The 12,896-nt window shown below is 41.2% G+C and overlaps 1 protein-coding gene across 1 annotated transcript in view; it reads left to right on the top strand.

Annotated features, from left to right (window-relative positions):
• Positions 1 to 7,653, top strand: part of LOC110380951 (uncharacterized) — a 35,695-nt gene extending 28,042 nt beyond the window's left edge. Inside the window, exons 3-6 of the mRNA XM_064043430.1 lie at positions 3,079 to 3,190; positions 3,826 to 3,924; positions 4,629 to 7,033; positions 7,244 to 7,653. Of these exons, the coding sequence (XP_063899500.1) occupies positions 3,079 to 3,190; positions 3,826 to 3,924; positions 4,629 to 7,033; positions 7,244 to 7,537 (2,910 nt within the window). The 3' untranslated portion in view covers positions 7,538 to 7,653. The remainder of the gene's footprint in view (positions 1 to 3,078; positions 3,191 to 3,825; positions 3,925 to 4,628; positions 7,034 to 7,243) is intronic.
• The last annotated feature ends 5,243 nt before the right edge of the window (positions 7,654 to 12,896 follow it).

The following is a 12,896-nucleotide window of genomic DNA, read 5'->3' as shown; positions in this document are numbered from 1 at the left end:
ATTCTTCTCTTCCTATGAATCCCTGATATGGCAAAACATGATTCTGGAGGATATCTTCAATGTACCGCACTGCTGTCAGACGACCTTCCAAAACCAATAACTCAGTACGGGCTTCTGAACTTATTCCTCCCCAAACCATGACGGACCCACCATGAAAACTTACTGTTTGCTTTGTAGTGGTGGGAAGAAACCGTTCTCCGCGCTTTCTCCATACACGTTCACGGCCGTCTGGGGCTCTTAAGGCAACTCTGCATTCATCGGTCCATAAAACTTTGCTCCATTGGTCATGCGTCCAACTTGCATGTTCTCTAGCAAACCTAAGCCTAGCTACGCGATGGTGCCGGAGAAGTTCCGGGCCTCGAGCTGGTCTTCGGGCACGCAGATCCCGTTCCTCCATCCTTCTTCTTATTGTGCGTTCACTGACATTCACTGATCTTGTTGTTTGCAAACGCTGGCGTATCTCAACCGCAGACAGAAAGCGATTTCTCATTATTTCAAGGATAATAAATCGGTCGTCGCGCGCTGACGTACACCTTACTCCCCCACTTCCTGGTCTTCTTGTGTAAAGGCCAGTCTGGTCATACCTTTTCAACGCGTACCTTAAGCTTGTACGAGGTACATTTAAGGTTTCAGCCATCTCTCGCTGGGTTCGCCCTTGATTTCTTAGCAAAACTGCTTGAGCAACTTGAGCTGGAGTAACGCCCATTTTCGCATCAAATTGTGAAAAAAAAGAAACAAAAGAAGATCATAAACATTCTTTTTTTTGCAACGTGCCAGTACTTCGGCAATGTCTATCAGATTTAAACTCTTAACCTTCATGCTTTGTTTTCCAACAACGGAATCTGTTCTTCTAGTGTCATAAAAATTAAACAGAAACAAAATTTTCTGTGTTTTAATTAACACTTACGAAGGAACTGCCAAAATGTCATACGAAATTATAATATACAACTGCTATCTGGGCTGATATCTACTTATTTTTGTTTGGGCCAAATTCCGTGCCGCTAAGTGTAATATCTAGCGGAGGAGTCGTAACGGAGTCTGCCGAGGCTGCGGGATTGTTCGCGCGAGTTACCGCGGCCCTGGTATATAAAAGGCCTACGACGGAACACGACGGTTTTTAGTCAGTAAGAGTCTGACACTCCCTCACCGCTCCTAACTCACAGTGAGAGGCGTCATTTGATGATTTTTGACGTCGTTAAAAAAAAGGTGTCGTAACGGAAAATCTCCTAAGAAAGTAGCGTGACAACATGTGGGTGTGCGGGAGTACCAGGAACATTGCTAGCTCCGCCCTTATACGCCTTCTTTGGACCCGACTATTTTTGGCTCTGACTACCCGTAACGACTGTCAAGGATGTTCAATGTCAGCCGGGACCTACAGTTTAACGTGCCATCCGAAACACAGTCATTGGTGTCTAAGATATACTTACCCGCATCAGTGGCGGCCCTAGGGGTGTGCGAACTGTGCCTTCGCACAGGGCCTCGCGCTTGGGGGGGCCTCGCGCTACAACTCACACTAATATAAAAAATTATAATTATAAAATATATATCTGGTCCAAAAAAATATGCATTTTTTCTTTATTTCTAATTCTTTCTGCGTATACTTTTTGAGTTCTCAATTTAACAAAAAGTTGAAACACCAAAGTAACAAAAACTGGCTCTCGATCCAGTCACGGATTCTTTTTATTTGTGCTTAATTCCGAGTTTAATTTGAGAGTCCTTAGACAAACAATTAAAAAAAAATTCGCGCTCGCTATGCTCGCGACTGTTCACTTGTCAGTACAGTTCATTCTAACATGATTAGAGTACTTTTATGTCCCAAAACTCAAAAATTTTCGCGCTCGCTACGCTCGCGACTGTTCACTTGTCGGTACCGTTCATTCTAACATGATTACAGTACTTTTATGTCCCGAAAATCAAAATTTTTAGCGCTCGCTGCGCTCGCGACCACACCTTGCACTATTGTTTACTATACAAGTTTAGGTGCTTTAGTGAAACAAAGCTCAAAAATTTTTTCCACTTAGCCGAACCTAGAAGGTATCGCCGCTTGTAAATCCTTTTATGAACAAGAAAATAACTCCTAGCTCGCAACACAGACTTTTCACGTAGGACAAAGGGCCTCGCATAGACCTGCCGCACGTAGCCTCGCAATGGCTAGGGCCGCCGCTGACCCGCATAATGGCATCTCCGCTCATATTTCTTTACTCCGTCAAACAAACAATCATATAATATCTACGAATTACACCTGACATCGCAATGATCTAAGATCGTGATCTACGTAGAAAGTAAAAGTTGAGAATGAAAGCTCACATTATAGACTGTCTCGCGCGTTCGTTTGCGGTTGTAATATTATATTTTAGCGGTCATTGTACTGTTGAAGGGCAAAGGCAGTTACGCTAGACTAGCTTCTGACTGTGTTGTGTTCATGTAATCGGTTCCTGTGGTTTCACTTGTTCTGAGAGAACTGCTTGTAGGTACACAAATGTATCTCGTGGTGTACTCGCTGTAGCAAACAGTAACACATTGCGCGCAAACATTACTAACATGTCCGCGACACTGCAACCTGTGTCCGCAAACACATTAGGTTCCTATTATGATTGCTGTGGAGTCGCATCTAGCGTTGCAAGGCGCACTAACAAAATAGGTTCTTCCTTAATTAAAACCTTCATTTCTCATTCTATTACAATGAACAGTACTTGACTTTGTTCTTTGTTCAGTGTTTATTCTCAAGTTCAACTACGAAATAACATCTAAAAAAAACTTAGGTCGAATTGAGAACCTCCTCCTTTTTTTGAAGTCGTTTAAAAATATATCACTGCATATAGTATGAAAAAAACGCTTTTTCTGTCCCGTTGTCTCGTTGTGAGCTTTAATCTTCAAAATTGCGCAACTGATTTTCATGCGGTTTTTTAAATAGATAGAGTGATTAAAGAGGAAAGTTTATATGTATAATAACATACATTAAATAGTGGGGAAACACTGTTATCCCGTGCGAAGCCGGGGCGGGTCGCTAGGTTGCCACATAAATGTATTGTTTTCAACCAACTAGCAAGATGAATACTTATGTATTTTGTGTCCTAGGTGTGGTGGCTGTCGCTAGCGCTGTGTAGCGCGGCGCTGGCGGAGGACGCGCCGAAGGGGCTCGTCAGCAAGGACACAGAGCAGGACCTGGTCGCTGAGGCCACGCAGAACGGTACTTACTCATTATATACCCATCATCTTCCTGCCTTTCCTTGATTCTGTACAGCTAATATGCCGTAAAATTTATTAGACAAAATTAAATGAAAACGCTGACCAATGCTTAACCCTACAAGTCATCATCATCATCAGACTATCGCAGTCCATTGCTGGACATAGGCCTCTCCAAGTGCACGCCACTGAGATCGATTTTCGGCTTACCCTACAAGTGCTGATCTTCAATAGATAAACATCTGAAAATGTTCAATAACTTAATAACTTCCTTGTTTCTTATTATGTGACTAGCTTCTAGGATCCAAAAGCGACACCGCGACATGTGGTAACGGTCTCGATACAAGGAACTTTTCAAATCGGACCATTATTTCTTTCAGTGTTAGATGGCCCATTTATCGAGGAAGGCTATAGGCTTCTTTTTATCCCGGTACGGGAAGTAGTTCCCACGGGATGCGGGTGAAGCCGCTGGCAGAAGCTAGTGACTAACTAAACGAGAAAGAGGACTCAACTGGTCTCAGCTAGAAGGACATAGGTCTTGCTGATCAAGATCGAAAAGAGTGGAAAATTCTTCTGCGAATCCTGTGTCCTCATCATCATCATCCATATCTTACTAACCCCCCTATATGTACATTGCAGGAGCGAGCACACAGAAGCGCGAGGCGGGTCTGTCCAACTCGTACGGCGAGCCACTGCCGCCTGACGCATACGGCCCGCCCAGCGATCTGCCCAACTCTAGTGAGTTAAATAATATTATTATGTAGTCTTCTGTCACCCTCTTTCAATGGCATTTAGAGCTCTGCGTATCCAAGCAGTCAATATTGAAATGTATGGTACCAAATTGGAAGCGTGGCCATGAGCTACAGTTCTCTACGTGGCTTCTGGATACTTTGGCAGCTTGACGATGCTACGGTTGGCACTATAATGTACACAGTCCAGTGCACCTCGCTATACAGTCACCAGTGTGGTCGCCAGTCAGCGTGCGATTTCTTCAGCGACGATGAAACAATTGACTGCCGAGACGCCGTGGCCACTCGACTTGGCGACCTTTGGATGCCAGAAGAAGCCAGGCTGCGCCGCTGGCCACGGCGTCTCAATGAGGCAGAGTTCTAATGTAGTTATCAGGATATTTAAAAGCGTCCATGGCTGATTCGACCATGACGTCTGTTCTCGTATAAAGAGATCAGCCAGCTGCGCAGGACATATTATAGTGCACGAGCATTTGAGCAAACACAGGTGCACTCACTATTCCTTCACTGTCATAGCGCGATGAGACCATTGTTGTCTGATCCGATTGGATATTTAGACTAATATCAATGTCAAAGGGTGCTATTACCACACAAAATCTAATTTAGTTAAACAATGTAACTACAATTGATTGGTTCTCTTGATCAAGTTGAACAAATCCACTTACTTCACATTAAAAATGTATTTATTCTCAGTTTCAGATCTTCCGCATCCTGTACCAGCCCCGGTGTACGGCGTGCCAGACGTGCAAGTGTTCGCGGAGCCGCCACCGGGTGCCTACGGGCCCCCCGCGCCCGTCAGCTTCCCCAGCCAGACCTACCACGGGCCCCCACCGCCCGTGCAGAGACCTAAACCTGTATACGGACCACCAAAACCAGTCTACGGACCCCCTAAACCTGTCTACGGCCCACCGAAGTACACACCATCTAAACCGATCTACTCGCCCCCAAAGAAGACATACGGACCCCCAAAGCAAAGCCTCCCAAAACCTACTTACGGGGTTCCTTTCAAGCCGCCAAAGATTACACTGAACAAACCGCTGTTTAATATCCCGAAACCAGTCTATGGGCCTCCTAAACCTGTATATGGGCCTCCTAAGATTACCTACGGGACCCCTATCAGAGATACCCCAGCTCTACCCCTGCCGGAGCTGCCGCAAGTACCTCTGCCGCCCATAGACAACAACATCGACTTCGGACTGAACCTCCCCGCTCCTATCTATGGCACTCCTCTCGTGTCTCTGCCTGTGGACCTGAAGCCGAACTTCCCGATACCGAGTGACACATACGGACCACCCGGACATGTTCTTGGACCAGTTGGGCCGAACGACCAATTAGTGCTGCAGAATATTGGTAATGTTGGTCATTATGGACCTCCTCAGCCGGATCCTAACCCACAGCCACCTCACCCAGGCATCCCAGCTCCACCTACTCCTCCTCATGTGTTATACGACGGATGGAAGCCAATTCCTGGAGTTTCCAAGCCAATTGGACAGGTCAGTGACCAATACGGTCCTCCGCAACAAGGAGGTCAAGAGATCCACATTAACTTAGACCAGACTTTACCCAGCGTTGAGCAACATCATCAGTTCTCGTCAGGCAGTAACGAGTTCCTCTCCGGCCACCAGTTCTCGTCGACAAACAACCAGTTTACTTCGGGCAGCAATGACTTCTCTTCTGCCCAAATATCTTCAGGGTACGCTAATGTACATCATGATGCTTTGGCCAACATTGATTTGAATGCTATCGTTGGAGGAGACTCTAACCACATTGATCAATCTAAGACAGTCTTCGAAGCGCATTATACTGAGAACCATTCAGCTCCTCAAAGTGATGTCGTCTCCTCAGTTCAAGTGGTATCAGGCAAACCGTTTGATACTTACGGAGCTCCGCCAGTAGAGTCTCTCTCTAACGGTCCGTATCCTGCATCTTTAAGGCAGCAAGGAGCTAAAGGATTAGTCGCTCCTTCAGGACAGTACGGCGTCCCTCCCGGAAGTCAGTATGGAGCTCCACCACGTCACAGCCCTGGACTACCTCTGCCGTATGGATACCACTCTGGTGGAGGTCATTCAGGAGGCAGCAATCCTCGTCAACCAATCAAATTCAGGGAATCAGTACCCGAAGGTTTATTTCAGAACATAGCTCAAACAACGCACCACAAGGACACCCACGGTATTGATCACGTTCACCACGGTCCTGCTTACTTACCCCCACCGATCCGGCAAATCAAAGATATTAATATAGACACTGGTAATGCTGGATTTAATTCAGGTAACAGTGTTTCTCTGTCCATAGAACCTACTAGTTTGTACAGTCTTCCACATTCAGGAAGCCCCATTGCCTTCCAACAAGTACAACAGCCAGCTAATCTCTACGGATCTCCTATCGACTCTTACTCCGCCCCTCTCCTGACAGTAGGAGTGGGAGACCACGTAACGTCAGGGTCTCACACCAACGCAGTTACGACGACTATCGACGGAACTATACTCGCTAATCTATCGAACTTAGACGCGGCTGCGATATTGAAACACTGTCCGTACCATGAAGCGATTCTTAAAGCCGCTAAGAATGGGGAAAAGATTCCTGTAGATCTAGCTACCAGTTACATTAACAGTCTCAGTTCTTTGGGTACTACATTAAACAAATCTTCGAATAAAATAACTATTCCTGATGCTTTTACTAAAGACTTGGCAGCCTCCCATACAGTGCTACACCCAACTACAAACAACAAGAGAGAAAACAAAGAAAGTTTCAACATTCAGAAATCAAAGTCTTTGAAAGAGAAGCACACAATCAAAGATGAGAGACAGCAGTACTTGAGCGAACAGATTCAGAAGACTTCTGACAGGATCAGAGACTTGAACGAGGAAGCTAAACTATTGCAGCAAAAGATCGCTTCGAGCAGTCAGAATATCAACATTGATGCACCGAACAGTGGTAAGGTTGGGTACTCTGTGCAGATCCAAGCGTCTAACGGAGGCAAGTCATCCGTGCCTCATGATCAATTGCTATCTGAAGGATTATTGCAGAGTATACTGCAAGCTATTGATGACCCTGCCAAGCCTACACAGCAGCCTCTGCAGATTGCGCAACAACAAAACCAACAACACCAGCAAATTCAACAACAAAACCAGCAAATTCAACAACAACAGCAACAAATTCAACAACAACAGCAACAACAAATTAACCAACAGTTTGCTCAACAACAACAGTTTAATCAACAGCACTCATTTGTCCAACATGTTTCTCAACAACAGAGTTTACCTAACATCAACTTTAACAACAATTTTAACTCAAACGTGCGTTTAGAATCCTTCTCTGACGGCATAGTTCTACCCGATGGATATGAACCGATTGACAATAGCAAGGCTGACCAAGCTACACAACAGAGCAACAAAGTTGTTAAAACGGAGGTCGTACATAATTGCGACTTGAAGACTGAAGCGTCTTCAAAAAACGAAGTCGTAGTTCCTCCCCCGAATGACATAAAGTCTATAGACAAGGATGATAACGAAGTCGCGATATTCTTTGATGAGAAAGAGCCGGTGACTGAAATATCTGTAGCCACGAGTATCAGTGAGGAAGATGATAGAAGTAAAGCGTAGGTAGTCTAGTCTCATCGGGCATTTGACAAACTGTACCTAATACATAGATGTTTAGTATAGAATGGATTGAGTGTTACCTTTGTGTGAAGTTCATCATCATTTGCTTAAATATGTTGGGTTCGGCTTCCAGTCTAACTGGATGTAGCTGTGTACCAGTATTTTATACAGCGGCTGTCTATGTGACATCCTTAACGTGGATTACCGAATGGATGTCAGACTTCCTGGCTTCTGATTACCCGTAACGACTGCTAATGATGTACAAATGACAGCCGGGACCCACCAGTTTAACGTGCCTTCCGAAACACGCTCTATCATACATTTTGTTCGTTTTACAAGATAGGGTAATGCTCAGTCCATTTTCTGTCTATGGTAGAAAATACCAAACCGTACCATATTCTTAACTATGAAGTCAAATACATGACAATTTCTGAATAGTATGAAGTTGTCCCGATCGATGGCAATAGTCTCGTCCATACCACATGTATGGTTCGTACCAAACTTAACGTCACCTCTGAATGGAAACTTGCGCTTAACTTTGCTTGAAAGTAAGCGTCAAGCCGTCAAACCGAACTGAAACTGGTTAAAACTAGATGTCTTTACAATACTTTAGCATTAGGCCAGTATATAAAATAAAGGCTTTTGTAAATCCGGTACAAATTCTGACACAAAATATATTACGGCCGTCCCAATATCCTATCTGTTGTTTTGATTACCAGATATAGGAATATAACATTACTTAGCTTATGTTAAAAGTCTGTCTGTAGTAAGAGAGATAGATAGAATATTGGAACGCCAGTTAGAAGTAACGCTAGTCTGTAATTTTAATGGTTTTGACATCAAATGCTCGCGCGCCATCTTGGTAATACTGCCATCATTGTAAAAATGATTTTATTTTAGTGTTTAATTTAAAAAGTATGAAAGTCGATGGATTTTAATGTTATTTATGATTAATTTATAACTTAGGTTAATATTTCAGTATTTTTGGGGAATATTTATAAATTAGATTTTATTGAAAGAGGCTAATTTGACGCATTTTGTATTAATTGCTCTTTTCTTAATATAAAATTGCGATTTAGTCAGAGAAACATATTTAGAAGAAATGTTGTATTTTTGTACACTAATATACAATGTTTTAGTACTTAATAATAATGGTTGTTAATGATAATCGGTAGTTTCCGATCCAAATTGTTGGCAACACCGATAGAATATTTTAGAGCGGTAACTTTTGTACAATTTGTATTTAAATGAATTAATTATTATTATTTATTAGTTGTGTTTGTTACATGATCAATAAAAATGTACAGAATTACTGTTTGACTTTTATTTTCATCATCTGCCTAGCCATTTCCCAACTGTGCTATGCTTGGAATGGGAGCAGCCTATCCTGATTCAGCTGAGTAGGAATAAAAATATTACTTCTATTTTAAAATAATTTCTTCAATATGGCAACACTGATGATTAGTGTTACCACTTTTCAGCTTAAGAAAATGTTATTATAATCTACTAAAAAGGAAGATAAAATAGCAAAAAGAGATAAAAGTAAAACCAAAAATAAGTTTCTAAAAAATTTTGACATTTATTTCCGAAAATACATTTTTTACATCCAATGTTGACACATTTGAGTACCAATATCATAATATTTTACACTTAATAGTATAAATTTCACAAATACATAGTTTTTTAGACAATTTTAAAAAGGAAAAATATTAAAAATACCGTTTTTATTCCTTAACGCCATTCCCAATATTTTATCCATCCGCCGTTTTGCTTAGAGATAGGAATTTAACATTACTTGTATGGGATCATCATCCTCCGAGCCTTTTTCCCAACTATGTTGGGGTCGGCTTCCAGTCTAACGGGATGTAGCTGAGTACCAGTGTGCCACAAGGTAGAAAAGTTGCATTGGTACTTGCCTGACCTGGAATCGAACCCGCGCCTTGAGAGGATGGTTCTTTGCCCACTAGGCCACCACGACTTTTTTTACATGACATTACTTGTATGGGGTATTTGCCAAAATCATATAGTTCCTTATTCTATCTCTAGTGAGTGAATAAATAGATGGATAGCTTATTGGGAGCGGACGTAAATCACACGTTTTCCATCTATTAGGCCTTCGACCATATCCTACTTACTTTGTGACAATAAATCTTCATCTCACAACACTTATGTTGAAATAGTCGACTTTATATTAAAAAAAAAAAAAAAAATATCGTTTTTTTGTTTTAATATATCTGAAGAGATTCTAAACGTAGGTAACTCAATTAAATAAAATAATCTAAAAAACAAACAGTTTGAGACTTTTACAGGCAAAGACAAAATTAATGAATAGAGGTTGAAAGTTTAAATAACTAAATCGTGGCAAGATTGTTTTTCTTACTAAAGAAAATAAAACATTTTTTTTTAATACAATAATATATACGTAATCATCAAAATAGGAACTTTTTTAAAAATAATTTTGAGTTAATCTTTTCTCTGATATATTCATAGATTTTATTTGAGATTATTTCAGTCGTTTCGGAGCCTTTAGAGTGCAAACATACAAATGCAAATAAATAATCTTTTTTATAAAATTAGTATAGATAAGAATTGTATAGTTATCAGCACGAATCTTGAGCGCTGACCTTCACCTGCGCAGAAGTGATTTATTAGCAAAGAACCAATCCCGAGTGACGGCTATGAAGCGACGCGCTGCGGGCCAATCACCGCTTTACCCCGCCCCCGCGCCTCACTTCATACCACAAAAGGGACCCAATAAAGTACTTCTGCGCAGGTGAAGGTCAGCGCTCAAGATTCGTGCCGATGATTATAGTAAAATCTTACGAGTTATGAGATTCATCTTCCCTCCGATACTAAGTACCTTCACATCATCACTAGCAGCCTATCAGTTCTCACTTTCCTTACAAATATACATACATACATATACAAGGTGTTACAAAAGCAAACGGCCATTAAATGGTCCATGGAACGAAAATTACCAGTTAAAAATCACCAACTTTTAAGGAAATTTTTATGCCACAATAAAAGATATAACGGCGTCCACTGCCGATTTCGGCCACGGCGGCTGTTCTCATTTTAGGAGATCAGTCAGCTGCGCAGGACATATTATAGTGCACGAGCATTTGCGCAGACACAGGTGCACTCACTATTCCTTCACTCTCATAACCCGATGCGACGACAATCCTTCACGACCAGTTTAAGAAAACCCACAAAGCGATTTCGGCCCGACCCGGGAATCGAACCCGAGACCTCGAGCACAGCAGCCGCGCTTGCGACCACTAGACCAACGAGGCTGTCACAGCCACAAAAAATGATATAACATTGATACTTTCCTAATATCCGAAAAATAAAGAGCCAAAATGACTTACTGTCGTACTTTTGTAACACCTTGTATAATACACTTTAATATAAATAATTACATAATAATACTTATAAACTACAACTACTTTTGGTTCACATAATATTAATATAACCTCAATTGACGATTGGTTGCATCTTGTAACAATCTAATTTGTGTTGCCAGCTCTGTATTATTTATTTATTTTATACATTAGTTCCACCGGTTGACGTCATCGCGGTAGCACCGGCTGTCGCTGAAAACCAGCGCTGGGACTCTGTCTCGTTTCGGGTCTCAGCATTATGTTGAGCGAGGGCCGTATTACGCGCTTTAAGACGCATATTTTCCCTTAAATTTGTTTTATGTTCTTTTTATCGGTGTTATGCTCATTTTGTTAAGGGCATTAAAACTTATTTTCTTTCTTTCTTTCTTCTGTAAAATCCCCTGAATATAGGGGGAATTATTCAAGACACGATATAACTCAGGGGTATTTTTTTTTGGATTTTAATTCTTCATACAAAAAAAATCTGGTTAAATTAATTTACCGCACTAAAGTTAAACATTTAATGCCTTATATTTTTTTTAATTATAATCGGTTTAAGTCAGACATTAATAAAAAAAATTATTATAATCGGTAAATCTTAGGTTGTAGTAGAAAATGTTTAGATTTACCGTAGTTTGAGCTTTTACAGAAACATATACATTTTGACAATAGTAGCCAACTTAATAAGATTAAAGTTAAGGTACTGTTACTGTTACAGCCTTTTTATCGTCCCACTGCTGGGCTGCGGCCTTCTCTCACACAGAGAAGGATTGAGCGTTAATCACCACGCTTGCTCAATGCGGGTTGGTGACTTCAGACTATATAGTCCAGGTTTCCTCAAGATGTTTTCCTTCACCTTTTTATTAGCCATTGGTGTCCAAGATATACTTAGAGAGTTAATTATCTTTTCAAAATTGATTTAAAACTTGGCAAGACTGGTGCAAACTGCAATCAAACGTCAATTGTCGCTAGCTTGCGCAAAACTTGCGGTCTACGTGGACAGTGGTTTTTTCCCTACTTTTTATTTTCATTAACTTATTTAAATAGTAAAATTGGTTCCCCAAACTTTATTATTTTTTTCATATTAGTGTAAACTACTGTTTGGACCAAAATTCACCGCGTTTGAGTGAGATAGAGTATGTGTGCTCTTTCACTCTTGTCGGCTAAATGTAGTGTTGTGCTTTTATCGACATCGGTATGGTTAAAATAGTGATGTGGTCTAATTTATTGCATTATGTTCACACTTTTGCGGTGATTTTTGGGAAAATACACTTAAGATAAAAAAAAATGGTACTTCATAATTTTGAGCACATACATACATAGTTCAACCCAAAAAGCAAAAATTATAGTCGATATCGACGTGAAAATTTTGCTCGGTACAAAACTCAGCATATACAAACTTTGAATTAAATATTTTATTGTGACAGAATTACTTAAATACTTTATAATCATCGGCACGAATCTTGAGCGCTGACCTTCACCTGCGCAAGTGATTTATTAGCAAAGAACCAATCCCCAGTGACGGCTATAACGCGATGCGCTGCGGGCCAATCACCGCTTTAGCCCGCCCCCGCGCCTCACTTCATACCACAAAAGGGACCCAATAAATCACTTCTGCGCAGGTGAAGGTCAGCGCTCAAAATTCGTGCCGATGATTACAAATATGACATGATTTCGTGACAAAAAAAAACATGATAACTCAAAATCATAATCACCTATTTTTGTAGTCGGTTAAAAACCTTTTTTTTTAGTTCAAAATAAATTATGTATATACATGTAAATAGACATCGATGACATAATTTGAGCGCATATAGCACTGACATGTAGTAGCACAGGGTACCACCTAATTATAAAACGAAATATAGTTAGTTTCAAAAAGTACCGTCCTTTCATCATCATCATCTCAGCCGGCGGACGTCCACTGCTGAACATAGCCCCCTTAGATCTCCACAGATACCTGTTGGAGGCGACCTGCATCCAGC

This window comes from Helicoverpa armigera, chromosome 31, assembly GCF_030705265.1.
Source record: "Helicoverpa armigera isolate CAAS_96S chromosome 31, ASM3070526v1, whole genome shotgun sequence".
NCBI lineage: Eukaryota > Metazoa > Arthropoda > Insecta > Lepidoptera > Noctuidae > Helicoverpa > Helicoverpa armigera.
This window is presented reverse-complemented; position numbering and strand designations above follow the sequence as displayed.